The sequence below is a fragment of the Delphinapterus leucas genome, chromosome 20, assembly GCF_059928025.1.
Source record: "Delphinapterus leucas isolate spDelLeu-1000000601 "Yukka" chromosome 20, BTC_Dleu_Yukka2, whole genome shotgun sequence".
In the NCBI taxonomy this organism is placed as follows: Eukaryota; Metazoa; Chordata; class Mammalia; order Artiodactyla; family Monodontidae; genus Delphinapterus; species Delphinapterus leucas.
Genome location: NC_143148.1, coordinates 19,639,235 through 19,664,054, shown reverse-complemented (window position 1 = coordinate 19,664,054; position 24,820 = coordinate 19,639,235). Strand labels below are relative to the sequence as shown.

At 50.1% G+C, this 24,820-nt stretch overlaps 1 protein-coding gene across 1 annotated transcript; it reads right to left on the bottom strand.

Moving 5' to 3' along the window:
• Nucleotides 1–15,043: 15,043 nt before the first annotated feature.
• Nucleotides 15,044–22,592, bottom strand: TSHZ3 (teashirt zinc finger homeobox 3). Its single transcript, XM_089902468.1, has 2 exons — nucleotides 22,499–22,592; nucleotides 15,044–19,868 (listed from the first exon to the last, which is right to left on the bottom strand). The coding sequence occupies exons 1-2, from the start codon at nucleotides 22,590–22,592 to the stop codon at nucleotides 16,666–16,668; spliced, it is 3,297 nt and encodes a 1,098-aa protein (XP_089758594.1). The 3' UTR covers nucleotides 15,044–16,665.
• Between the last annotated feature and the right edge of the window lie 2,228 nt (nucleotides 22,593–24,820).

Here is a 24,820-nt window from a genome sequence, read left to right as displayed (position 1 = left end):
CGCGGCATGTGGGATCCTCCCGGACCGGGACACAAACCCGTGTCCCCTGCATCGGCAGGCGGACTCTCAACCACTGCGCCACCAGGGAAGCCCGCTTTCTGAGGTTTTGAACAAGCTCTCAGGCTCCCATACACAGATTCCAACTGTTCTTTCCAAGAAAGCCCTTCCCCCAGGCCTTCACCCTCAGGTCATCAGAAACGGATGGCAAGCTCTCATCATGGCCAGGACAGGCCACCATGGCCCTGGCCCTGCTCTGGTTTTCTCTACAGCCTGGATCACTCTGCCAGGCCTGACATTATACATTCATTGGCTTATTGGATTATGACCTTTCTCCCCCAGTGACATGCTAAGCTCCCCGAGGCCAGGGACTTGGTCTAACTCAGGTGTTATTTCAAGTGCCTAGAATAGAGCCTGCACATGAAAGATTCAATAATGTACGTTGAATAAAGGTGGAAGGACTCTGCGAGTCTTGCCCTCAATATTTAGTCTCCCAGGAAGAAAGCAGCCCGCTGCTTCCCCTGGTTTCCCCAGGGCCTTGGGCTGGGATTCCCCTGGCTGCGAAGCATCCCCCGCGGGGGATTCCTTTGGGTATCATCACAGCCATTTCCGGTTGGGTGGGCGTCCCCTCTGAGAGCCCGCAGGACTCGGGTCCGTGCCCTGTCCCACCTCCTCCATCTACCCCAGCCCCGAGGCTTTCCTTACAGTCTTTGGAGTAAAGTCACAGCAGTATTCAAAAGGTTAAAGCAGAGTGAACGGCTAATTTTAATGCTTTCTCTAAGCTTCACTTTTAATAAGCGAAAATGATGTTCTTATTTGCAGTAAAGTGGTGTTATAAAATTCTGTCTGTCAAGCTCATTTTAAAACCATGGAAATAAATGATCTGACAAAATCAGGCTATTAGACAAGTGAGGAAGAGTGATTTCCATAAAAGTAGAGGAGCTGTTCCTTAATTTCACACTTGGTAGTCTTTTGGGTCGACTAAATTTTTAAATAAGTGATAAAATTATATTAGCGCAATTGCATTTTTATAGATTTTTTTGGTCATTGTACTCTTTTTCAATCCCTTTATTTTAACTCAAACTGTTCTGCTGAAAGGTTACTCTCAACTTATGTTACCTCGTAACAGTCTCTGCCCGCAACGTGGCCCGAGGCTCACAAATCCTCAGACCATCCAAGCAGGGTCTGGTCAGAGCACATCACACGCCCGGAAATGGCCATTCCCTGCCAGACACCTGGGCTGGGGGCCTATGGTCTCCGGATCCAGAGGGAGGGGTGGTGGACCCCTGAGAATATCCCCTGGGCCGGGAGCTCACCTATCCCGGGCTTCTGAGCTCCTCAGTTTTTTGCTCGAAAGGAGACTTGGTTCTCCGGAAACCCTCGGTCCTCCCACTCAGGATGCTGGCTGAGGACAGGACTGGGCAGTGTTTGCACAAGAAGCTGGGAACTTAGGCAGAGCAAGGGAACAGTGGCTCCTTTGGGGTCCTTCACGCACCCCCCACAACCCTGCTGGCCCCCTCAAATCATCAGATAGCCAGCGCTGAGCTGGTGTCCTGTCTCAGGCCCTGGGAGAACCCTCAAAGGAAATCCAGAATCCCCAGTCTCCCGTGCAGCTGAAATATCCCTATCAGACAGACACGGGCCCAGTCGGGGGAAGGAGGGGGACTCTTCTGATTTGATTTTTAATAATCAAAGGACAGCAGCAAAGGTATGAATGTTTAGCACATCCTCTGCCCTGCTCTGTGCCTATTTCACAGGTTAACTGTTCAGAGCCCAGACGTCTGCGCCCCGCAGGTCCCGCCTCAGCCAGCTGCTGCGTCCCCTCATACGCAGAGCTCACAGCCTTCTGCTCTTTGCCGCTGGTGCTTTGGGCCAATTCCGAGACCCAGCCAGCAACTCATGCTCAGCCCCAGCCCAGGTTCCTCTCTTGTTCTGCCCAGGTTGAGCCCCTGCCTGGGTCACTGTCACACTCACCAGCCTTGTCCACCTCGACAGGTCACCCCTTGACCTTGGCATCCTGCCTAAGCACAGGCAGTGAGATGACCTGACATAAAGGTCTGGTGAATGGCTGCCCCCTCACCCTCTGTGGATCGGTCTGGGTTCCGGAGCCGGGACCTGGGGCTGCACAGGTAACCCCCAGCTCAGCCTCAGCGTCCATCTAGCCTCTGGGTACGTCCTCCTAGCCTGTGTTGAGGGCCTCTGGCCGTGAGGTTGTCCTCCAGGCTTCTCTGTGAGCAGTTTTTAAAAACATGGATTCATTTCCAGGTGGTCTGCTTCCAGGAGTAAAAGGAGTCTCTTTCTCATTGGAAGGGAGGGAACACATGTTTGTTGAGCGTCTGCTATGGGCCAGGCACAGTGCTAGGCTGTGAGGATGCAGACACCTCATCTATTTCCAAGGGAGGGGTGTGGTACTCACCTGGGAAGCACAGCTCTTAGAACAAAGGAGCATCCTGCTCCAGAGGGAATGACCTCTTGTCGCTGGAGGCCAGGCGTCTGAAGAAGGGGGAGGCTGAGTGAGAGAGCCCTCACTAAGAGCTTTGGAGAATCATTTTTTGGTAATCTAGCAAAGTGAACCCGGCACTTTCTGTGTGCCAAGCACTGTGCTGGCTCCAATAATAGAAGGGCCCTTTCCCATTCCTCCCTCTGCAGGGAGGCGGAGAGGATGCCTGTTTTCACCCGGAGGACTTTCCAGGTTGGATGTTTGGTCCAGGGGAAAGTGAAGCAACCTGGGAACTCACAGCCTGTCCCTGCCTCAGTCTCCCCATCTGTGCAGTGGTGCTCAAGGCTGTTGGAGGACTCTCCTGGCCCTGGCACCCTACAGCCAGGAGATCTGGGCAGTTATCACGCAGTGGCCGGAGTGTGTGCCCTCTGCCAGCCAAGGAACATTCTTCTGCCATTCGGGAGAGCATCTTCCAATCGCAGAAGTCAACACTGCATTCTCCCCAGAGTCTCCAAGAGGCAACGTGGGAGCGCAGGGGAGTGTTAGAGTCACACATGCTTCCTGGGAAAGAGGAGGAAGTGCCTGGTAGACAAAGCCCGCAGGGTGGCCTCGGAGGGGCAGGGCTGTCTCTCCCTAGGAAGGAAGAAAGAAGAAGTCCAAATTAGTCATGTTGTATTACTTCTTTTTATGGCAATGCTCTGAAAGTCTGCAAATGTCAGCATGTTAATTTACTGTCACTCAGTGATATTATTTCATCCTTTCAAAAATGTGTCTCTTGCATTTTCAGTAGCACACTCCAAGTGTTCTCCATCTCAAAGTTTCTATAGATAGTGTGATTACTTTCACTCTGACCGTTGCCAAAATGTAGAAATTCATCTTTCACTGTAGCCACATATATGTTAGGCATGGAGTTGGGGACTTGGGTTTCCTGCTTACAAAAAGGGGAAGAAGTCTGATTTTTCTCTCTGTTCTATCACCTCTTGTCCTCCTAAAGTGCTCTGGGGTTTCTCTCTCAAGGAACGTGCAGGGATAAATTTAATAGAGAAATTTTAAGGAATCAGTCACGGCTGAGTTTGTATATGCAGTCTGGACCCTCCCTGTCTCCGAAGCCAGCCCAGCCCCAGCCCGATGCTTCTCCTATGGTGGCAAACTTATTTCAAAAATTCTGATGAAACACTTTGTAAATTTTGTTATTCTGTGATGATAATAAATCATTATAGCCTTAAACACTTCTCTAGCTTGGAGCCTCAGTCACAAATTATCTTGTCATTCTGACCAAAACATTCTCCAAAAAAGCTTGACAAGTGCTAAAACCCAGAACATGAAACCATGTGTTGTTGTGAAAGCAAGATTCAGAAATGTCAATTAATTAGATTAAGAGGCTACTTTTAGCTTTACTCGTGTTGCCAAATAACCCTTAAAATATGCAGAGCAGTGGAAATCTACCTCCGCGGTAGAGCACTTCTGTGCCGAGGGAAGACAATGGATCGGACTCATGGATGAAACTACTGTAGCTGTCAGTCGGCTCCAGAGGATGATCTAGAAGCAAATGTCGCTTCTTCTCCCACAGTGTGGCTTCATAAGCTGGGTAAATTCTGTCATTTATGAATTCAAGTAGTTCCCCCATCCCCGCCCCTTAGAATTCGTATACGGATCTAGAAGGAAAAGTCAAGCCTTTTTCCTATGTCTTTACTAGTAAGATGGATTTTTAATGTCTTTCTGTGCTTTTTTGTAAATTTGCATTTGCATTTTGAAGTTCACTTTGTAAAAAAAAAAAAATCACGGAGAAATTATTTAAAATTTTTTTATCCCTGTTTCTTGAAAATCTGATCTTTAAATAATCTATATCCTCCATTTTATTTATGCCATAAACTGTTCCTATATTTTAATGGTCTGTTTGCTTTAAAAGGGGTTGTTGGTTTTAATAGCTCAGTTACTATCTTTGTAAACTAAACTCCTTCTGACGAAATTCAAGCAGATCATCTCTGCCTGTGTGTGGAAGGCACATTCCAGCCCCTGAAAAGGAAATTTAAGCCAAATAAATATTCTGCCCAAATTAAAATACATAAAATGAATAGTTAACTTGGACAAGAGCTGATGGACAGAGCAGTCGGGCTGCGGACACGTGGGTGTTGGAAGAGCTGGCTGCCAGGCTCAGGAGAGGAAACCCAAATGAAATTAATTTCCTGTAACCCCCTTTGTCCATTCCTCTGGACTAATTGATTGCAGCATTGGCATGGACGTCTTGGGCGAGCAGAAATGGGCAGGACAGATGGCACCACTGAGGGTGACGTGAGGCCATTCCTGCCAGGATCTTAGAATTGCAGCCCCTGCACCCCAGGCACAGCTCAGCGCCAACCCCCCGCCCCGCCCCATCAGCCCTGAGGGCATAGGCACTGGAAACTCACCTCCAAATTCTCATGGCAGTTGTACCCACCTTGATTCTATTGTAACCTGTGTGGGTTCTGATGCTAACTTGATGACAGGGCATTTGCACAGAGGAAGACCCATCTGCGCCCGCACAAAGAAATGGCAGGGGTGGGGTTGAGGCTGAGGCCGAGATGAGGGATGTCTGAAGCTTTGCAAAGTTGCATGGAGCTGTGACAGAAGCCCTCCCCTCCTGGCATTTATAAGCTCGCTACCCCCTGCCCACCGCCATCCCCAGCAGCAAGCATGAGGAACCAAGAAAAGCGTGAAGGCCAGGTGCTCTGTCTGAGCCCTCCCTCCCCGGCTGGGGGCCGTGGTGTGGGGGAGGGGGTGGGTTCACCCTGGCAGTCAGGGCAAGCTGTGCCCTGTGCCAAGGATGGGACTTCCTACGGGAGGGACATCTTGAATGGAGCTGTTTCCTGCATTCTGTCCTTTTGTGCAGGGCCAGGAGACGGATGGAAGTGGGGCTCTACAGCCAAATGCCAGGTTTCTGTGCCTCACAGTTCCTGTGGGTCCCCCTACTCACTGTACTTCCCACCCCTCTCAACCAATCTCACTGTTTCTAGCCAGAAATGAAACAATTGATGAGCTAGACAGAAGCCCTACGTTACCTCTGGAACTAGATGGGTAATTAACACATAAATAAATAATTAAATAAGGAAATAAAGGAAAATGGATGAATGAGGCATCCAGGGCTGTAGTCTCCCCAGAATAAGATGCACAGGGTGGTAGAAACACAGAGGGGCAGGGGGATACCCGAGTGCTAGTCTCAGCTCTGTGGCTGACGTGGAGTGTTACCTTGGCCAAGTCACTCCCCGTTGCTGGGAGCTCTCTCGCCGGACCAAAGAGCCCGCCCTGAATAAATGCCTGCAGGAGTGCAGGGATGAGACGCAAACGTGGGTGGTTTAATGCAGCCGGATGGCAGGTGCTGCCATGTCCCCTCATGTCCCTTCACCTGCACCGTTATTGAACCTGCTAAAGGCTTCCTACTGCAAGCACCTGGGTCTCTAAGGCCGCAGGATCATCTTCTTCCACGCACAGGGAGCAGTGCTCAGCCAGAAATGGATGGGAGTTCTGGATCCCCAACTGCCCGACCTCCAGAGGGGACCCCTTGGAGATTTTCCTGCACAGTCCTACAGAGGTTCCCAGTGGGATGGAGTCCCCATTGCCCCCAGTGGCAACATGCTTCTTAATGCATCTGCAGTTGGCTTCTTTTCTCTGTCTGTCTCCCCTATCCCCCCACTTCTGTCTGTACTTTTTGGGGTCACCTGTCAAAGGGAGGACCGCACCAAATCCTCATCTCAGGCTCCACTTCTGAAGGAGCCTCACCTACAAGACAGATAGGGAGTCGTAGGGATGGGGCCAACACGGGAGCCCATGCCCACCCGAAGACGGGCAGCCCCCTGCTGTCACCTAGGAATGTGGCATCTAGAGATGCCAGAAATGGATACGAAATCTCCCAATTTTCAAGATTTGGCAATGAGTTAAAGTGTTTTTTTAAAGTGTGGTCCAAACCAAACAATCTGCAGGTCGTATTCAATCCACAGGCTACATTTTGCCACCTGTGCCAGGTACGCAATCACTGTTAGTTCAGGTGCCAGAGAGGCCAATGGATGAAGGCTCCTCTTCCTAGTAAATTCTGGTCTGCAGCCATCTCAGGGTCTAGGCAGTGTCAACAAAAAGGACAGGTGGCCTTTGTGTGGGTGATGGGCCTCCAGTTGTACCTTAAGGAGAGAGTGGCCAGGAGGTTCCTGAGGTCAGTGATATCCACCTTGGTACAATTCTGGCCCCAGGATGAAGACCTATCCCCCATCAGGAGAGCCTGCTCCTGAGGGCCCACGGGAACCCCATAGCTTGGTTTCTCATCAGGCTTATCCTTCTGCCCCATGGAAAATTGAGATCAAAGTTATTAGGAGGAGCCATCCCTTGAGGAATCTGAGGCTTATCACCACACTGGCAAAGCTGAGGCCAGACATCACTCAAGATGCACAGAGGAACACCTTCCAACCCATAAGCAGGGCCATCTGCAGCCCAAACTGGAACCCTAAGTGTACAGCTTGAACCTGATGTTGGGGCAGAAAGAGTCCTGGTGATTCGGGCCTGAAAACTGGTTGAGGTGAGACTGTGACCCGCTGCTGATCAGAATCACAGCCGTTGGTCCAGGAATGACCCAGTCCTGGGTTCCCACTGTTGTGACGGAGAGCTTTTCCCCTCAAGGTTGCCGAAGCCACTATGCCCAGATTTCAGCTATGTGAGCCAAATTTCCTTTCTGTGCTTAAGATCTGGAGGCAATTCCTGCTGACAGCATCTCGACAAGCATCCCTGAACCCCCAAGCTGGAAATGAACGGGCACCCCACGAAGCACAAGTTCTGGAAGGCAGTTGGAAGTAGTGTGTGCCAACTGAGACCCACATCCAAGGCCTGTGAGTGGTGGACCTTGGAGGGTCCACGGCCCCTGGGATTAAGGAAGCGTACAGACTTTTGAGAAAGGGGCCAGAAGCCCCAAATGGTCAAGAAGCTACAGTAGAAAATCCTAGAAAGGCCTCCAGGTGGAATAGAATAAAAAAACATCTATCACTGCAATGGTCGTAGCAATATTTCATTTCTGAGGATTCAGAGGTGCTTCTCAGGATGCAAGAGGCTCTGCCATGGGTCCCGCCATCTCAAGGCACAGCCAGAAGGCAGCTGAGCAACTAGCTTTCCTGTGGTTTCTTACAAGGAGAGGCCCTCCCCTCCCTGCAAGCTCAGATTTTGTCCATCCCTCAAGGTCCAGCCAGGCCCAGCTAGTTCAAAGATCGGCTCCCAGCCAGTGCACTTTGAGCTTCCGGGACCAGAGCCTTGTAATCTCACTCTTTGTTTTCTGCCCAATCGCATTCTTAATTGGGCGTTGTCATTTACTTGTCACAATTGCTTTGTCTCCTTTCTCCAGCTTGACTCCAAACTCATTAAAGGCCAGGACAGCTCAGGGTGGGTCTTAGGCGTTATTTCTTCCTTCTGGGTGCAGGCACAGGGTGGGCGTGGCTGCACTCTGGTCTCATGGTCCAGCCCCCTGAGATGGGACTTGTACGGGGTCCCAGGAGACCTCGCCAGGGCCCCCGCCCCATGTCTTGGGCACACAGAAGCTCCTCAGAACTTCTCTCAAGACGAACCATGGGTCCCCATGTTTAGGAAAGGCAAGCCCTGCTGCCAAATGGGCCATAGTGTCAAAGTCTCCCTGTAGCTATCCTCCTCTGGGTGTCTGGCCCCAGCCTTGCATCTGCTCTCAGAGCCTTCACCAGGCCCACGCCCAAGGTGCGCCATCTTCTTCTCAGTGCTCCCTTCCCTTGCCCCATTCCATCCTGCCCCCTTGGCTCTTGGTGGCAGAAAGAGAGGGGCTGACTTTCCACCAGGTGGACACCTCACCTCTCTGGCCTTCAGTTCAATTTAGGAGAATGGGCCCATCTCTTTTCCAGCCTTGAGAGATTCTCACCAGCCCCTTCCCCTACCTCTCTACCCCCGAAACAGAGTCATGCAGGGGCGTGGGGGGGGGATCTAGCCAGCAGAGGAAGTAGCCCGTACACCAAACACACTCTACTTTGTGATTTTTCCAGGTTCTATGCTACCTTGTTGATAACGTGAATATTGACAGTATTTGAGAAAGCTGTAATGCAAAGTTGGGGAAAACAGTGTGAAGTTCAGTGGTCAGACCTTGAGGACCACAGAGAAGGCAGGAAAGGGGGTTCCTTTTATATGCTCCCTTGCCCCCACCCTGCCCTGCCCCTCAGGTCCCGGACCCACCCCTGGCTCACTCACTACTCCCAGGGGAATCTGCGGTGTCGGGGAGCCCATGAGCCTCACACGAGACCCAAGGCTCAGTCTCTGAGTGAAACACCAGGGCCAAGTGTCAAACTCCTTCCAGAACCATGGCCCTTTTGGAGGTAGGGGATTTAGTGTAGGCTCAGCAGATGAATGGGTTTACACTCAGCCTGTGCTTCTAATACTTCTGCAAACAGACGCCTGGCTGACCTTCCTAAGAGCAACTGTGGGCCAGGGCGGGCCGGGCCACGGCGCCCCGCTGGGTGTCATCTACACATGAGCCCTGTAGGAATCCCAGCCTGGCTGGGGAGAGGCAAGAAGAAAATGAGCACGTGACCGTCCTGAGAGAGCTGAGCTTCTGCACACACAGATGGGATGACACCTCGGGGTGGGAGAAGGCCTTTGCTTTTGTGGGTGTCCCAACATGAGGATGCCCTCTTACCATCTCAGCTGGGGGCCTCGGGCCACCTCCCTTGCTTGAGAAGTCGGTTCTGCGTCTCCCCTTACCATTGCCCATCCCAGCAGTTCCATCAACGTGCTGTTTAACCACGGGGGAGGGGGGAGACTCCCCAGGACCCCAATTCAACAGGCACAGTCCCTTGTGCCTGGAGCTGGAGTCCACTGGGCTGAGGATGGGTCAAGCCGTGAAGAGACTGCACGCGTGAACTTAGCACAACCACGCAAGCTGGCCACGCCGCCTGGAAGGTCCCTGCGCTGCAGGAAACTTTCTGGTCCCCCAGCCAGAGCTGCTTCTTTCTGAGGCCTGTCACTGCAGCTCTTCAAACCCATTTGACTGGGTTGGAGTGCATCACACTGTCACCAACTCAGTTTTCATTAAGCGGCTGCTTCTCTGTTAGCCTAGCCAAGCAGAAGAACTCAAACACATGCACAAATTAAATCGACATCCAAACTCCACCAATATACAAAGCAATTTAAATGATATTCATTAGAGCGATGACAAGCCCTGATGAGGCTTTCAGGAGCCGGGTCCTTCAGCTTTTGCCGACTCGGTTTCATGGTCACTGAGGCGGAACTCCGGCGACTATACCTCCATTTTTTTTTTTTTTTTTAAGCTAAGAAAATGACTCCTTCCTGACACACCTACCTCATTCTCTCTCCTTCCCTCCTCTCTCTGTCTTGGCCCAAGTTTCCCCAGCCCTAGTTTCCGGACACAGGTATGGCCGTGAACCGGAGAGTCACGTAAAGGAAAAAGCAGCCACCCTGACTCCTTTTTTCCATAAATGCTCCAATTAAAACAGATTTCAGTTTCTTGTAATTTCATTTCACTTGGCCTGGGAGATCTCTAACTCACAATTATGACAGTCGTAAATGTGTCCTGGAATCCTGCTGTGGGAAAAAAAAAATAATGGAAGTGAAATGTTGAAATGCAACAATTTTTCAAACTTAACCCTCCAAATTTAAAAAGTCATTTCCCAAGTCCTATTTACATATTGTAATTTTTAAAGAGAGAGCAGGATGGGGCCCTACCCCCACCCCTTGCTGCTGCCTGGGGCTACAGTGGAGGAGATAGAGGCCTGGTGTGGTCTGCAGGCCTGGGTGGGCATGGGACACTCAGGCCTCACGTGTGGGAGCTAAGAGCCGTGCCAGTCTCAGAGCCACATCTGAGTCTCCCAGTCCCAGGGAAGGCTTCAAGTCCACCTGGGCAAAGAGAGCAGCAACGGACTGCCTGATTCACCGCCAGCTAAGGGCAAAGCAAGGTCACGGCCACATCCATCAGCACTCTGAGCTTTGGAGTTTGCAGCCCAGATAATATTCACAGCAGGGGGAATGATCACCAACTTCATACACTGATGCCTGCACTTCTGTTTATAATTTTATGCTCAAGGTTAATTATGTGCGTCCTTGCCTTTGATCAGAGATATGAGCACGTGAGAATGTTGCCTGAGCCCATATTGGGAAAATAAGGATTCTAAGAAATACCCATGGACTGAAAACACACTTTCATCATTAAGGCATGAGCTCTTAATTAGGAAAAAGCTCTTAAAAAATGGCATGTCCAACTGAACGTCCTGTGATGATGAGAATGTTCCATGGCTGTGCTGTCCAAAAGAGTAACCACTGGCCACATGTGGCTACCGAGCGTTTGAAGTACGGCTGGTATGACTGAGGAATGAAACTTTTCATTTTATTTCATTTAAATGTGAATAATCACATGTGGCTGATGGCTACTATATTTGACCGCTCGGGTTAGACAGTAAATAACAGTGTATTCTAATTCCTGAGTAGCTAATTGTGGATGTTAATCTCTGGAAAGAGGTCACCTTGCTGATCGTCATTATCATCAGGAATGATTTATTAAGAATATATTAGTACATGACATTATACAAAGGTGGTAGAAAAGCTGTTCCTCTGATCTTTTATCATTAGAATTTAATTTTGAAAACACCTGGCTCTTTGGACCGGGGGTAGTGCACTGACCCCTGAATGCTGAGCCTCAAGAAGCCACTAACTTTAAGTCACTCCCGATGTCCAAAGCTATGGCCGAAGTCACCATCAGGCTGTCCGGGACTGTCAGGCCACTGAACAACAATTTGGCAAATCCATTGTTTTGGCTGAGCAGGGAACACGGTCCCAAATCGGCAGTGCTTCGGGATGCCTTTGGAACCATCAAAAGCCCACCCAATACCAGGTTTGCTTGCCTTTACAATCTTCCTAGGGGTAGCCTGCTGTCAAATCCTTGGAGATCAAAACACGGTGCCTGTGCGTCCAACAGCATCTCCGTCTGGCTTGGGGAAACTCAACGGCTGTGTGGAGAGCGCGCACCTCCCTGGAAGCGAAATCCTGTTTGCTCCCTGCTTTCTGCACGAACACCAGGAGTCCAGGCCTCAGCAGTGACGAGGCTGCCACATTGCACACACGGGAAGGTGGGGTTTGTCAGGACGAGCTTTTCCTCTCAGAAGCTTTATGCTAAGAGACAGAACTGAGGCTTCCCCCAAAGGAGTGAGATGGTTTCTGAAGCTAACTATAGCATATTTTGCAAAGGCCAGCATACCCTGGAATCGTGTGGGAACACAAGCACGAGTACCTTGTCTGCATCTCTGAGGTCAGCCGCGGGCTGAAAGGCATCGACTGGCACCGGGTCCCCGGGGAAGTGCATTTTTAGGTTTCCTTTTGCCAAAGATTACACGTGCTTACTAATAAATCCCTAGGGAGAAAAAAGGTTAGTGTTTCTCTTACCGAAAGAATAACTATCTGGCGGAGCGAAAATGGTAATTTTTCCATTAGCTAAAAGGATACTAGCTATTATTTTAAAGTATTTATTATTAAAGAGTGGTGTTGGGGTTTGTGTGTTTTCATTCTTATGATTGCTTCCCATAATACCAAGTGGATTATTTTTGTGCTAAATAGTCAACAGAATAAAATGCGATTGCAATTTTCTGATTTCAAAAGAGCTGCACAGACGAATTTGAAAAAATAAAATCATTTGATTTTTTTTTTCCTTTTTTTCTATTAGATGACTTAGAAATCTCGGGAGACAATAGTTTCAACACAGGGTTTGTTCAATGGAGCCTCGTTTCCCATCAGCTCATGTCCTTCAACTACCTTCAGGCTTCTAACTTCAGGGTTCTGCTCTCAAGATGGAGTGTAGCTCTTCCCAGAGCTTGGCAGGTACTAGGGCCTTTTTTCTCTTTTAGTAGTCAGTCACCAGGTCTGTGAAACAATAGGTGGGCCAGGGGTTGGGGGCAGTGAAGTCCACCGAGCTGGAGTGGTCTGATTTTGAGAGAAGGAATCCTTCCAGATCTGCAGAGACCACAGCCCTGAGCTCTGCTGGGGAGGCCTTCCTGGGCTAACCACTGCCACCTAAGCTCTCCTTAGCACCCGGCAGAGAAGCAGCTCTTTGGTGGTTATCAATATTTTTTTTCCTTTTTGCAGAATGAAAATAGAACGAAGATGCCAGGGAGATCTGGGTCTTCATCATAACCCACCCTCTTTAACTATGTAAGATTTTGGTTAATTATAGAATTCTTGCTGCCTCAAACTTAAAGATACATCACTGATATTTTTTGCTAAATGTTGACGGCAGCGAATAGCTAAGATGTGGCATATTGATTTCTTGTTGTGAAGTGAGCTGTTCAAGCTCCATTTAAGATTTTCATCTTGCATGTAGCCCTGAGCACATCATAGCACCATAAATTAGTTAAATTGCACATTTATCACAAATGTTATTTTAAGATACTGCGTAAATGTGATGGCTGGAAGATATACAGTAGGACTGCAACAAGCCTGGGCTTGGGTGGGGTGAGGTCGGGGTCACCTACACACCTGTGATTAAAACCTCCCTCACTTGGCACCATCCCTCCTCTTCCCTGGACTCGTTTAAAGACCTGACTAGGATGACCCATTCCTTCCTGCACTCACATTCTCTGTTAACATCAACCGTAGGCGAACTAGTGCACAGCTGCATCGGCCTTGGAATACAACTTTAGATCTTCCCAACTGATCTCAGGAAAATCGGGGACATTCTGGGCCGTGAATGGAGGGCTCTTTTGGACAGTGGCCCACTCTCAAGCCAGGAGAGGGTCTGATGACCTTGAGAGTAAATGGCCCTGCATTTCCAAGTGGGAGTGAGGCCCTAGCCAGCCCCGCCTCCTGCCACGATGCATGGTTGGGAGATTGCCATCATGCCAGGTTAGGTTTGCAGTCATGACTCAGGTCCTCCACTGCTGAGTTACTATGCTTCCTCTGAAGGTAAAATTAATTTCTGGGCCCCATTAACATGAGCAGTCCTTTCTTGGCTATGAGCCCCTGGGGACCAAATGAGTCATAGAATCTGCTACCTGCCTTGGCGATAAATCCTCACTTCTATACCCAAACTGAAGTCCTAAAGCTAACCCTGGGGGTGGGGTGAGGAGAAGACGGGCAGGGCATCAGTTTCTTCTCCCAAACTGTAAAGGGGGGGTGGGGTTTCCAGCATCACTTGCACAAATCCCATCTCCCTTCAAGCCACATGGGCCCTGGTGGTGATGGAAGTGTTGTCAGTTTAATCTGTTAGATGCAGGACTTTGGATTCTAATAAACCAATGCTATATTTAACCTGTGAAAAATTCAAGAGTGGAAATCTGGGCTCCAGGATGTGGAGATGGGGAAGGCACGGGAGGGAGGGTGTCTCTGTCCCCTGAGCCGTTTCCAAGGGGAGCCGGCCCCCCAGGGAAACGTATGGTGTCCCAGGCCTCCTTCCAGGTAAGGGCGGACAGGGAGAAGAACTGCTCTTGGAGGGACTTCTGCGGCCACCCTGGAAGAGATGGGGAAGGGGACAAGGCCCGTGACCCGGAAGGGAAAGACCCGTCTGCACCGCCCGAGGGCATAGCCCAACAGTGTGCCTGCATTACAAGGCGAGAGCAGAGCCAGCACACACCTCCCTACTTGCCAAAAACCCGTTTTAAACTCTAGTGAGGTTCTCTCTAAAAACCCGGAGAGAGATGGATTGCCGAGAGAAAGTAGAGCAGACAGAAATTTTGGCCTCATCTTGACACAAAGGGGTGGGAATGAACAGAAAAAAATGTAGGCGTGTTGCCGAACATCTCTGAAAGGGCTTAATTTAAATTTTTAATAAAAGCGTACATTTTTTTAACGTGGAGGTGTTTTATATATTACATGGATGTAATACGTCTCTCATTTGTATAATTCTAGGTTAGGAGCTACGATTCCACATAACTGCAAGAGTAGTCTGAATATAGTAATAAAGGTATTTTACAATTTTACATGATATGTTCCCAGCGTTTTGTTGGCATAATTTGCCAGGGTTAATAAAAGCTTGTGATTATCACATAAATGCTCTCCCCACCCCTCCCGTGGATGGGTTCAGGCTCCCCGCCCCCCTACACCTCGTTATCTGGGCTTGCTTTAGCACAAGAGAGACAGTGTGGACCCCAGGGTCCACCTGCCCAGCTGGGCTCTGTTTTCGGCTCCTTGAAAATCCCGAATCAACAGGAAGGAGCCGCCCAGCACTGAGTCTTCCAGAAACCTTTCTTCCCATCTCCCTCGAGCAGGGCTCTGGGCCCTGGCTTCGACTTCTCTAATGCAGATGGGAGACCAACTTCCGGCCCCGACGCGGGTCACCAGGTGTGACCGAAGCTCCACTACCGATGTTTGATAGCATCGCCTTCCCAGCGAGAATCTAACCTCACGGGAACATCTTCCTTTCTTTTCCATTTTTATTCTTGGGGAAAATTCTGTCCACGCCGCCTCTAAGTGAATGTTTGCTGCTCTCCAAACCCAAGGTTCACTAAAACTCCCCTGATTTACGGGCGGTTTCCGACTGCCAGCACCTGGCAGACACAGCAACCAACTCAGTCATAAACAGATCGCATACAATTTAATTTTAATGTGCTCGTTAGTCGTAGCACATTTCAGACATAATTGTGAACGCAACACAAAATTATAGCAAAAAGACAATTTTAATGCTGCCGTAGAAAAGAGGGTTATATGAAGAGTCACATAATGGTGGTTCATTGTCAACAACAAAACAGGGCACAGAGTGTCTGTGCTGTTTACATGCCAATATTTTATACATAGGTTCTCATATGGTGTCAGCTGTCAGTTACTTCTGCAAATTAACTGCCAAAAATGGAGAAGAACAGAATCACTTGGAGAGCCGGTAACCACGGGTTACCTTTCATAAGCCTAAAGATAAAGCTGCAGTGTGGGATCTTGGGAGAATAATTAGGAAGAACAAAACAGAAAGTTACCAATTGAAATAAAAAAGGCATCCTACAATATGGAATAGCAACCAAGAGGGCTTATAAATAAGTAAAAGAGATTGTATCACAGAATGCCTCGTGACTTTTAAGCAAAGTATTACAGTACAAACATTTTAAAGGCTTTATCAATGTTTAGGAAATACAGTACAAGTTCTCTCTCTCTCTTTTTTTGTTCTTTTTTTTTTTCCTTTTGAAATAGACTTACCCCTTTGAGCACTGAGTTTATTTTGAGCGTTTTTTTTTTTTTTTTTTTGATTTCTAATAAATACCTTTAAAAATCATGTGCAAAATAGTTATGATGCCTGCCATGGATGGATTTCCTGGCCTCGTTTATTCAGACTGCTCAAAACAAATGATAATATGATGCTAATAAATATGTATAATTTAAACGTGAACCTCTATCAATATAGATGTACTGTATAGCAAAACAAACAATCATACTTTGCTTTCAGATAATGTTTCTGTATACTTTATAAATGTTATCTGTGGTATCTTCTGTATAATTTACAATGTTTGCATGTAAAAAAACAAAACCCATAGACCTTAAAAAAAAAAAAAGAAAAAGAAATATACACTATACATAGGCATGGCTTATGCCCAGAGCATAGCAGGTACATAAAACACTGTTGCTATAAATGCAGGAAAAAAGGTCATTTACCCACAATCACATTTTTCATAAGAGAGTCTGAAATCTATACAATATATACATCTATGTTTCAATGTGAAAATAATATTCTTTTAAATTTCAAGGCGTGTTATACCCCTGCAGACCTGCATAAATGGAGGTTCATATTATTAATTATAACTAAGCTGGTAAGGAATTTAAAAAACAGAGCTTCATACATTATTATTATTTTCTTTTATTTTTTAACCAAATTAATGCAAAAGTGCTTCAAAGTACTCAGAGGGCTAAAGATGAAAGGGTGAAAAATGCCAGCACACTCGGCCGCGTGGAAAAATGGGGCCGGTTTCGTCATAAATGCTTAATTAAACTGTCTGTTAATGCATGCAGCTTGAAGCATCGGGGGATGCTCACAACTAAATCCCATTTACACAAAGTTCCAAACACTTACCACTGCGTTTTAACCTTCATATTTTACCAGTGACAACAGCTGAGTATGCACCTCTATTAAACACTGTACAGTTATACAAAACAGTCCAGCCCAGAGTGATTCTCTGCAGTTAAAATAAGAACATGTGCCTAGAACAAGACAGAGGGGCCTTAAGGTGCCTGCAACAGTTTCCCTCAAAGCAAATCACAGTCGTTTTCATCAAAAGCAAACGCTACTGCTTCTCTAACTCGGAAACATACAGAAGGTGGTCCTCTGGGGATTTCCCGTGTGTTTTGCTGAGGTGAAGTTTAACCGCATGCTTGCTCGCAAAGGTCCGATTGCAAAGTTTGCACTGGTAGGAGGTCCCCAGGTCCTCCTCGGGGGAGGACGTCACCAATTTTTCCGACGGTGACTTGGTTTGTGCTATCTGATTGTTAATCTGTTCGGTGGACAGTTTGGACAAATCCCGTAGCCGGAAGCCCAGGTGTGACTCGAGATGGCTGATGTACGTGGAGGGAGTCCTGATTTGTGACGCGCAGTCATTACAAAAGAACACGGGGTGGCCAGTGTCCAAGTTTTTGAGGAACTTTGTTCCACCTGTCCTTCGCAGCTGGTACTTCACGTTGGCCAGCCAGTGGCTGATGGTGGTCATGGAGAGCCCGGTGAACCTCGAGATGTGCATGCGCTCCTGGGGGCTCAGGTCCGACATGATGTACTTGCCCTCTGAGGTCTGCCGGAGGCTGGCGGCAAACTGGGCCTGGAGGATCAGCAGGTGCTGGGGGTTCCAGTTTGATTGGCGGCCCTTCCTCTTCTGCGCAGGCGTCACCTCCTCGGCCTCCTCCAGGGTGGCCCCGTCAATGTCAGACTTCTCGGAGATGCTGGAAGGGGTGGAGGACTTTGACGTGTGGCTCTCTGTCAAGTGCTTCAGCATATCGGATATATCTGACAAGGCGTTCTCGCGGAGCGGCGAGTTGGACATGAACGGTACGACGGCGGACGTCTTTGCCGTTGTCACCGTGGATGAGGAGGTTGCTGGGGATGTGGACGTGGGTGACAAAAGCACTGAACCCAAAGGGCAGCCTTTGTCACTCTTCCCTTTTGTCAAGTCTATGGGTTGGTCGTTGCTGACGTGGTAGAAATAGCGGTCGAGGTGGTCCACTTTCTTGGACTGCAGGGGTGGGGGGGTGGCCACCGCTGCCTTCTCGGCCAGGCTGTTGCTCATCTTGAAGAGCATGCTCATGGGGTCGAGGGCAGGCAGGGAGGGCTTGGCAGCCTTGCCCAGGTGGATGTTCATGACCGACTGGAGGGCGCTCAGAGGGTTAACGAAGGGCTGCTCTGGCGGGTGGTCGGTGATGATGGCCGTGCTGCTGCTCAGGCCGCTGCTCAGGGGCTTCACCAGGTCCTTGCCGTTCTCCACCGGCTCTGCTGGGGGGTTCCCTTCCTTGCAGCCGTCCCGCTGGGGGCTGGGGCTGTCCTCCTGGCTTTTGAAGCCCCCATCGCTGGACGCCTCCATCCTGATGGGCTCGCTGATGTCGCTGCTGCACGGGGACGGGGTGGCCCGCTTGGGCGGAGAAAGCTTGCCCTCGGGCTCCTTCATTTTCTCCTCAACTTTGGCAACTTTCTCGGTGACCTTTTTCACCAGCTCCTCCATGGCGTGAAAGTTTGTCTTGGGCATGGGGGAGGTCTGGCTGCTGGGCGGAGAGATCAGGGTCTGGTTCTTCGTGGGGGACACGATGTCACTGTTGCCAAACATGGGCTTCAGGGCTGCGCTCTTCCCCGCGGAGCCCAGAGACAGCTTCATCATGTTGGGGAGCTGGTAGGCGGCGTGGATGCTGGGGTAGCCCCCCCAGCTGGGGGTGCCGTTCTGGGCCTTATTGATGGCAGACGTCACTGTGTTTTCTAGGGACTTGAGGATATCGAGCCCCCCCTTGGGACTCTCTTCTAAGTCGTTCTCAGTCAAATAGTGGTACTTGGAAGAGATGTCGTACTTCTCCTCCTCACAGGCCTTCTCCTTTTCCTTAGGCTTCTCGTCGGTGACCGCTTTCTCCTTGTCGGCCTCCTTCTTGACCTCCACGTTCAGTTTTGGGGAGACGCTGGCGGGCGTGTTGGAGGGGGACGTGAAGGTGGTGGCGGCCAGGGGCACGGATTGCACCTTCTCATCCAGCAGGGTGGTGATGCTGGGCGTGACAGGCGTCTCCATGATGGGCTTCCCCTTCTTCATGGCCGAGTTGGTGACCTTGATGAAGTGGCCAGTCACCATCATGTGGGCCGTGAGCTCCTGCAGCGTGTCATGTGAGCTGCCGCACTCCATGCACTTGAGGATCTGGGACTTGCGGGCCTCGAAGTGCCAGGCGTAGCTGGCCCCGTTCTGGTGGCCGTAGCGGTTATTTGGCGTGATGTATGGGTTGGAGTTCTTCTGAAGCACGTCGTTCGTGTCCGCCATGGCAGCTTTGGGGGTGCCGCCGGTGGAGTCCGGGGAGCTGGGGAGCTCCAGCTCCAGCGAGGCCTTCTTGCGAGTGGCAGGGATGATTTTGGCTGCGACGGGAGTGACAGGTTCCTTCAGAGGCACTTTTTGGTAGTGTTTCGTTTTGATCATGTGGACACTCAAGTCCTGGAGGGACTCGAACGAGTGGCCGCAGTACATGCACTTCAACACCTTCTGGGCGTCCTCCTTCCCTTCCATTTCCAGCAGCGAGCGTTTGCGGGGCTTGGACCAGCGCTTGGGGTTGTTGTTGTCAGTCTCGTGGTTGTCGTCGCGGTAGTGCCCCGTCTCGTTCATGTGCACCGTCAACTCCACCAGGGTGTCGTAGGCGGCGCTGCAGTCCTTGCAGCGGAACTTGCTGGCCCCCGTGAAGATGGAGCCGTAGAGCTTGCTGCTCTGCCGGTACAGCTGCACGGTGCTGAACAGGCTGGGCTCGGGCAGCATACGGCTCTGTGACACCTGCTGCAGGGTCTTGGCCATGGCGCTCTGGTGCCAGTCGAAGCTCCCGCTGCCGCAGCTGCTGCTGCTACTGCTGCTGCTGCTGCAGCTCCCGTTGTTCTTCTCCGAGGAAGGCTGGTGCAGGTTGAGGGTGAGGCTGGACCAGTACGAGTTGGAGAGGAAGTTGTTGTATACGGCCTTCATCTGCTCCAGGCTGTCCGACACGGTCGAGTCTTCTGGTGGGACCGCCACCTCCTTGGTCTCCTCTTCGTTCTTGATGGAGCCACTTTCAAAGTCGGCCATCCGGTCACTAGTCTCACTGATGTGGGACTCACTGTCCATCTCGTGGCTGGAAAACTCAGCCGCTGGGGAGTTCTGGTAGCTGGGGCAGGTCTTGCTGAGCTCCTTTTCTGGGCACATGTACTTAGCCGAGGGCTCCCCATCTGCCAGGCTCTCCTCTGGGTCTATATCTTCGTCTACCAGGGCGGCAGCCTTTAACTCATCTGAAACATAGGCTGCCGTGATAACAGGTGGGACAAGTAGGAAAGAAAGAAGGGACACAGGGAGAAGGAGAGAAAGAAAGAGAGAAAAGCATTAGTAAGTGTTGATCTTACCTAGAACATTTTCTCGGCTCTCGGGAAAACGCAGCAAAGCAGACAGGCACATTTATTTGTAAAATTAAATAGTTAAAATGTGGTGTTTCTTTGGAGCAAAAAAAAAAAAAAAACTGCTCTTCAAACATAATTTGCCACCTTATTCTTCTCAAGGGGCAACAGCTTGAAATTAAAACTAAATTTGAAATTAATGAAGCACATTCTGGAGGTGGCATTCATTTCTAAAGTAATAAATTACTTGTATCAACCTCAGAGACAGCAGTTCCTGTCTGTCAATTAATATGTCTTATGCTTCTCCTACCCCTAATGCATTTCTTAACAGACAGATTCACAATTTAAATTAAGCAAGCATTTTTTACTCATTACATTTTTGAGGCTCAATCTTTAATAAATATAAAGCACAAAAACATCAATACAATTTTTACAAAGTAAAAAGAAAGTACATCAATTGCAGTAAATTAAAAACAAGGTTTTGTGGCTTTCTTTTTTCTTTCTTCCTTCTGAAAAAGTAGGTCTTATCGAAGCTTAAAGTAAGTTTCCTTATAGAAGCTTGGACAGGTGTTGGTTTGTTCTAGATGGGAAGGAAGACTCTGACCCGCCACCACCCAGCCCTGGCCGTGTCCCCCATGTGTACACTCAGCCGTTCTCAGCAACCGGCACACACACTATCCATGCAGAATTATGTCAGAACAAGTTCAGGCAAATTGGTATGCGGTGCTCATTCCTGCTGTATAAATATATACAAGACCTTCCAGTGGACCTTACAAATGTCAAAGTGTTTGCTCTTTAGACTACTTTGTCAATATTTACTCAGCATAAGCTTCATGGGCATCCAACAGGGATCCTGTCTTTCTGGAAGCAATGTAACTGGGGATGTAAACCCAGCCTGTACTTCCGAGCAGGTGGAGGTGCTCTGAGCAAGGGCTGAGCAGCCGTGGGTTCTGGAAGACGCACTCCAGAGATGCAAAGCCAGGAGAACACTTGCATTCATGGAACTGAGTGATATATTTTTTTTTTCATTCTTTTGTGTTCAATGACTTTGGTTTTTCCTTACTGGAGCTTGCCTGACACTGTAAACCAAGTTGGGTTGATCTCGTGAAAATTAGGCATGGCCAGCCCTGTGGTGAGTGACAATGTTAAGCCAGAAAAGGAGTGAAAAGTAATTTCTTGTCAGCTCCTCAATACCTGTTTGCTTCTAAAGGCCAGTGGCTGAGTGTGTGAGGCAGCTGGAATGGCACAGTGCTAACTGCATGGCTGATTAAAAGCTCCTAGGAAAGAAAAGGAAACTTTGTTTGTGGAATTCACTCCCATAACTTTAAAATCAATTTCACACCAGAAAAAAAAACGAAAACAAAAACAAAACAGTGAAATGACTCAAAGAAGATTCCCAGGAAGCCACACAGATATTTCCCCTGGCTCTTCCTTCCAGGTCATGTGTGATTTTCTTCTTTCCTAAGACCCCTTTGAGCACCAAGATTTCTAAGCTGAAACTACCGACATCCCAACACCGAGGTGATTTGAATTTGGGTGGGAAGAGTGTCCCAGGTACACACATTCGGATCAGCTGTAGAGGCAGGGATGCTTCTGCTTATATGCAAACAGTGAAACAAGAGTCTTGGGCTGGACCTGTGGAATGTTCTTCCCAAATGACCAGAAGAAAGTGCCCTGCTCCGGTCAGCTGTGGTGAACCTTCAGTTCAAGGCCATGCACTTGGAGCTGACATGGCAAACAAGCTCTTTTCCTAGGGCCAGGGCCACAGTGGATAGCGGACTATGGTGCTGGTCACAAGGGGGAAAATGAATGCTCTTGTTGGGAAAGGAAGAGGAAAATAAAAAGGAAAGAAGGTATCTCCCCCTCTGCACACCATCCTTGGCTTCAGCACACTCAAACCCCACAACAGGGCTGGCAGGTCTGCAGGGAGGGGAGCTGGGGGCAAAGTGACCAAGAATCGCAGTTTGCCTGGAACTCTCCTGGTTTCAGCACCGAAAGTTCCACATCCCGGGGATCCTCTCAGTCCTGGGCAAACCCGGTCAGCCGACCACCCTGGCCAGGGGACACCCAGCAGAACCAAGTCAGAGCATCCAGGCAGATCTGCATTACTCTCGCAGAGGAGCTAGAGCTGGGCGATGTGGGTCTGACTGTCCGCAGAAATGCAGTGGGTGCGAGTAGGTATAACGTTTGCATCCAAGGGGCCTCATTTGGAACACTGAGTCTTTAAGGAAGGGGAAAACCACAATGGCCTGTGTCCCTGCCCAGCCCCGTGTGAATAGGGTAGATCCCAGAGGCCCCTTCTCTCCCGGAGATGGCCCTGGGAGCCACGGTCCGCAGCGTGAACCACACCCATCACGGCTCCCATGGAATTCAGTCTAGGAGAGGCAGGAATCCAGAAATGGCCCCATCTGGCCACGGCAGGAGAGACACACCAGGCAGGCAAAAGAAGCCAGAGCTAACGGTGGACATGAACGAGCCCAGTGTGGCATGAAGGCCACCAGCTAAGGGAATATTGGTGGCTCTGCTGGTCCACCTCCCACCCAGGGGCAGCGTGGCCCCCGTGGAAGCCGCGGCACGGTGTGGGGAGCACAGCAGGCTGTCTGGAGCGCCCCCCATAGCACACACACGCACCATCATCGGCCTGGCCGGCTCCCACCCTGAGCTGGCCCCCAGCGAGCCCCAATATGCCTTGTAAATCGCACAGCAGTATCAGAATGTCATCAGTCTGATGACTGAGGAGGAAATTAATATTGAAAGAAAAGTAAGGCCAACCCCCCTGGTGGGAACCAAATCCTACTCTGAGGAAAATTAAAAAGCTTCGGGGCCAAGAGGCCCTGGATCCTGGGAGACGTGGCATCACCCCACACACCACCCTTGTCATGGTTTCTGAGGCTCCTTACAAGCACCCTTGCACACTGCCCTGACAGGGACCTCACCACCTCCTAAAACAGCCATTTGCTTTTCAGACCCAACAGTGAGAAGTACTTGGAGGGCAAAGCACGAATCCTTCTGCTATGTTTTGCAATAACTGCACTCCTCCAAGAATATCACATCCACTCTGGATGACTGAACTTCAAAGAGTGGTGAGAAAGCTGAAACGGGCCCAGAGAGATGGCAGAGGGGATGAAGGGATGGAAAGGTTCATTCATTCCACTAATTCTGATCGCGTCCCACGCCTGCCAGGATATCCTTTTCTTTCTCTCGGCCTCCATTTCCCCATGTGTAAGTGACAGGGCAGTGTGGCCTCATCTGTAAGGCCCTCCTCCTCTACTTCTCTATTTCGTGGCTTTTCTGAGGAAAGGGTAAAGAAGTGAGGCAAAGCCCACTTGTTCTGGCTCATCCCCTCCACGCGCTGCTCCTGACAGGCACGCAGCCGTTAGGTCACTCCTTTGTCCCTTCTGCTCTGCACTAACCAGCAAAGTCCCCAGCCGGAGAGAAGGAAGAACGTCCTCACTGGGACAGGTGATGCCCCAGATCAGGCCAGGAGGCGAGGGGGACTGGGTGTCTCCATCACAGACTGGGTGGGCAGTGAGAGGTCAATAGGGGGCTGGGGGGGGCACTGGGTGAGAAGCCAGCCCCACCGAGGTGGCCATCAGGGGTCCCTCCTGTCAGGGAGCCGATGGCAGGCCCTGTCCCCGGCTTGGACCTGACAGGTAATCGCGCACAGGTAATCAGGCCTTGGGAGGCTTCACTACTGTGGACGGTTATTTTGATCCCTGCTGCTATTTAACTTTCTGCGTAACTTTCTCCTTCTTTTCCTGTCTGGATTCTCCAAGGCCAAGGGCCCACTGTACTCTTAAAATCCTGCACATAGTAGGTGAGCAACAGACACTTGCTCCCTGCTTTGGAAAGAGAATGATTGGAGGTCACGTCCATCAGCAAGATGCTTGTTTCCAGCCTCTGTTCCCTCCGACCCCAGCATCTCTCACCCCTCCTCAAGGAACCCCTGACTCCAGCCCCAGCCCCTTCCCTCTGTTCTCCAGACAGAAGCCACCGGATCCTTATCATTCAGCGGGTGGGTAACGCCCCACCCCCGCCCGTGGAACACCCTCAGTGACCTCCCATTGCCCCAGAGTCCTCCACCATCTCGGCCCTACTTCCTCTCCAGCCTCTCGGCTTCTAGAACGTGCCAGAGCTTCTAACTCTGCACTGCTGCCTCCTGTGCTGGAAACCCTGGGGCAGATTCAAAGAGGAGGGGGAGCCATCTACCCCTCCCTGGGCTTCAGTGGAATGTAATATCTGGGGAAGGGGGCTTCTCGACCCCAACTTTGTCCCCTTAGCACGCCACCCACTCCCTTCTTTTTACAAGGCACACCACTGAAATCTCTAGCTTACAGCAGATGTTCCAGGGTGTTCCAACAGACTGTCAGCTTCATGGGGTCAGGACCAGCCGCGCCCGCCCCCCACAAATCTGCTGCAACCCTACCGTCTGGCCCAGAGTAGCCACTCAACACACATCCACGGAATGAATGAGTGAATGAATGAATGAACACCATAGATGACTTCTTCAAACCTCCTAAACAGTTGCCAGAACATCTAGATGGATCCAGACACCAGCTGGTCCCCGAGAAAGCAGATGTGCTGGGGTCTGACCCGAAGTCCTTCCTGGATCCGTTTTCTGAGCATAAGTGGCATGAGGACCGGCCTCTGGGGGACAGGATGACAGAACCCTCCACTGAGGAAGAGGGGAGGAAGCCCCCCCAGATGGTGGTCTCCTTGCACTGGAGTCACCCCTGGCTGTGCCCACATCCCAGTACACCTCTCCAAGAATGCATCAGCATCACTGTGCTCTCTTGAACAAAAGCTATTAAAATAGAGACCTCTGCTGCCGGTTCCAGCACAGGAGGCCCTGAACTGTAAGG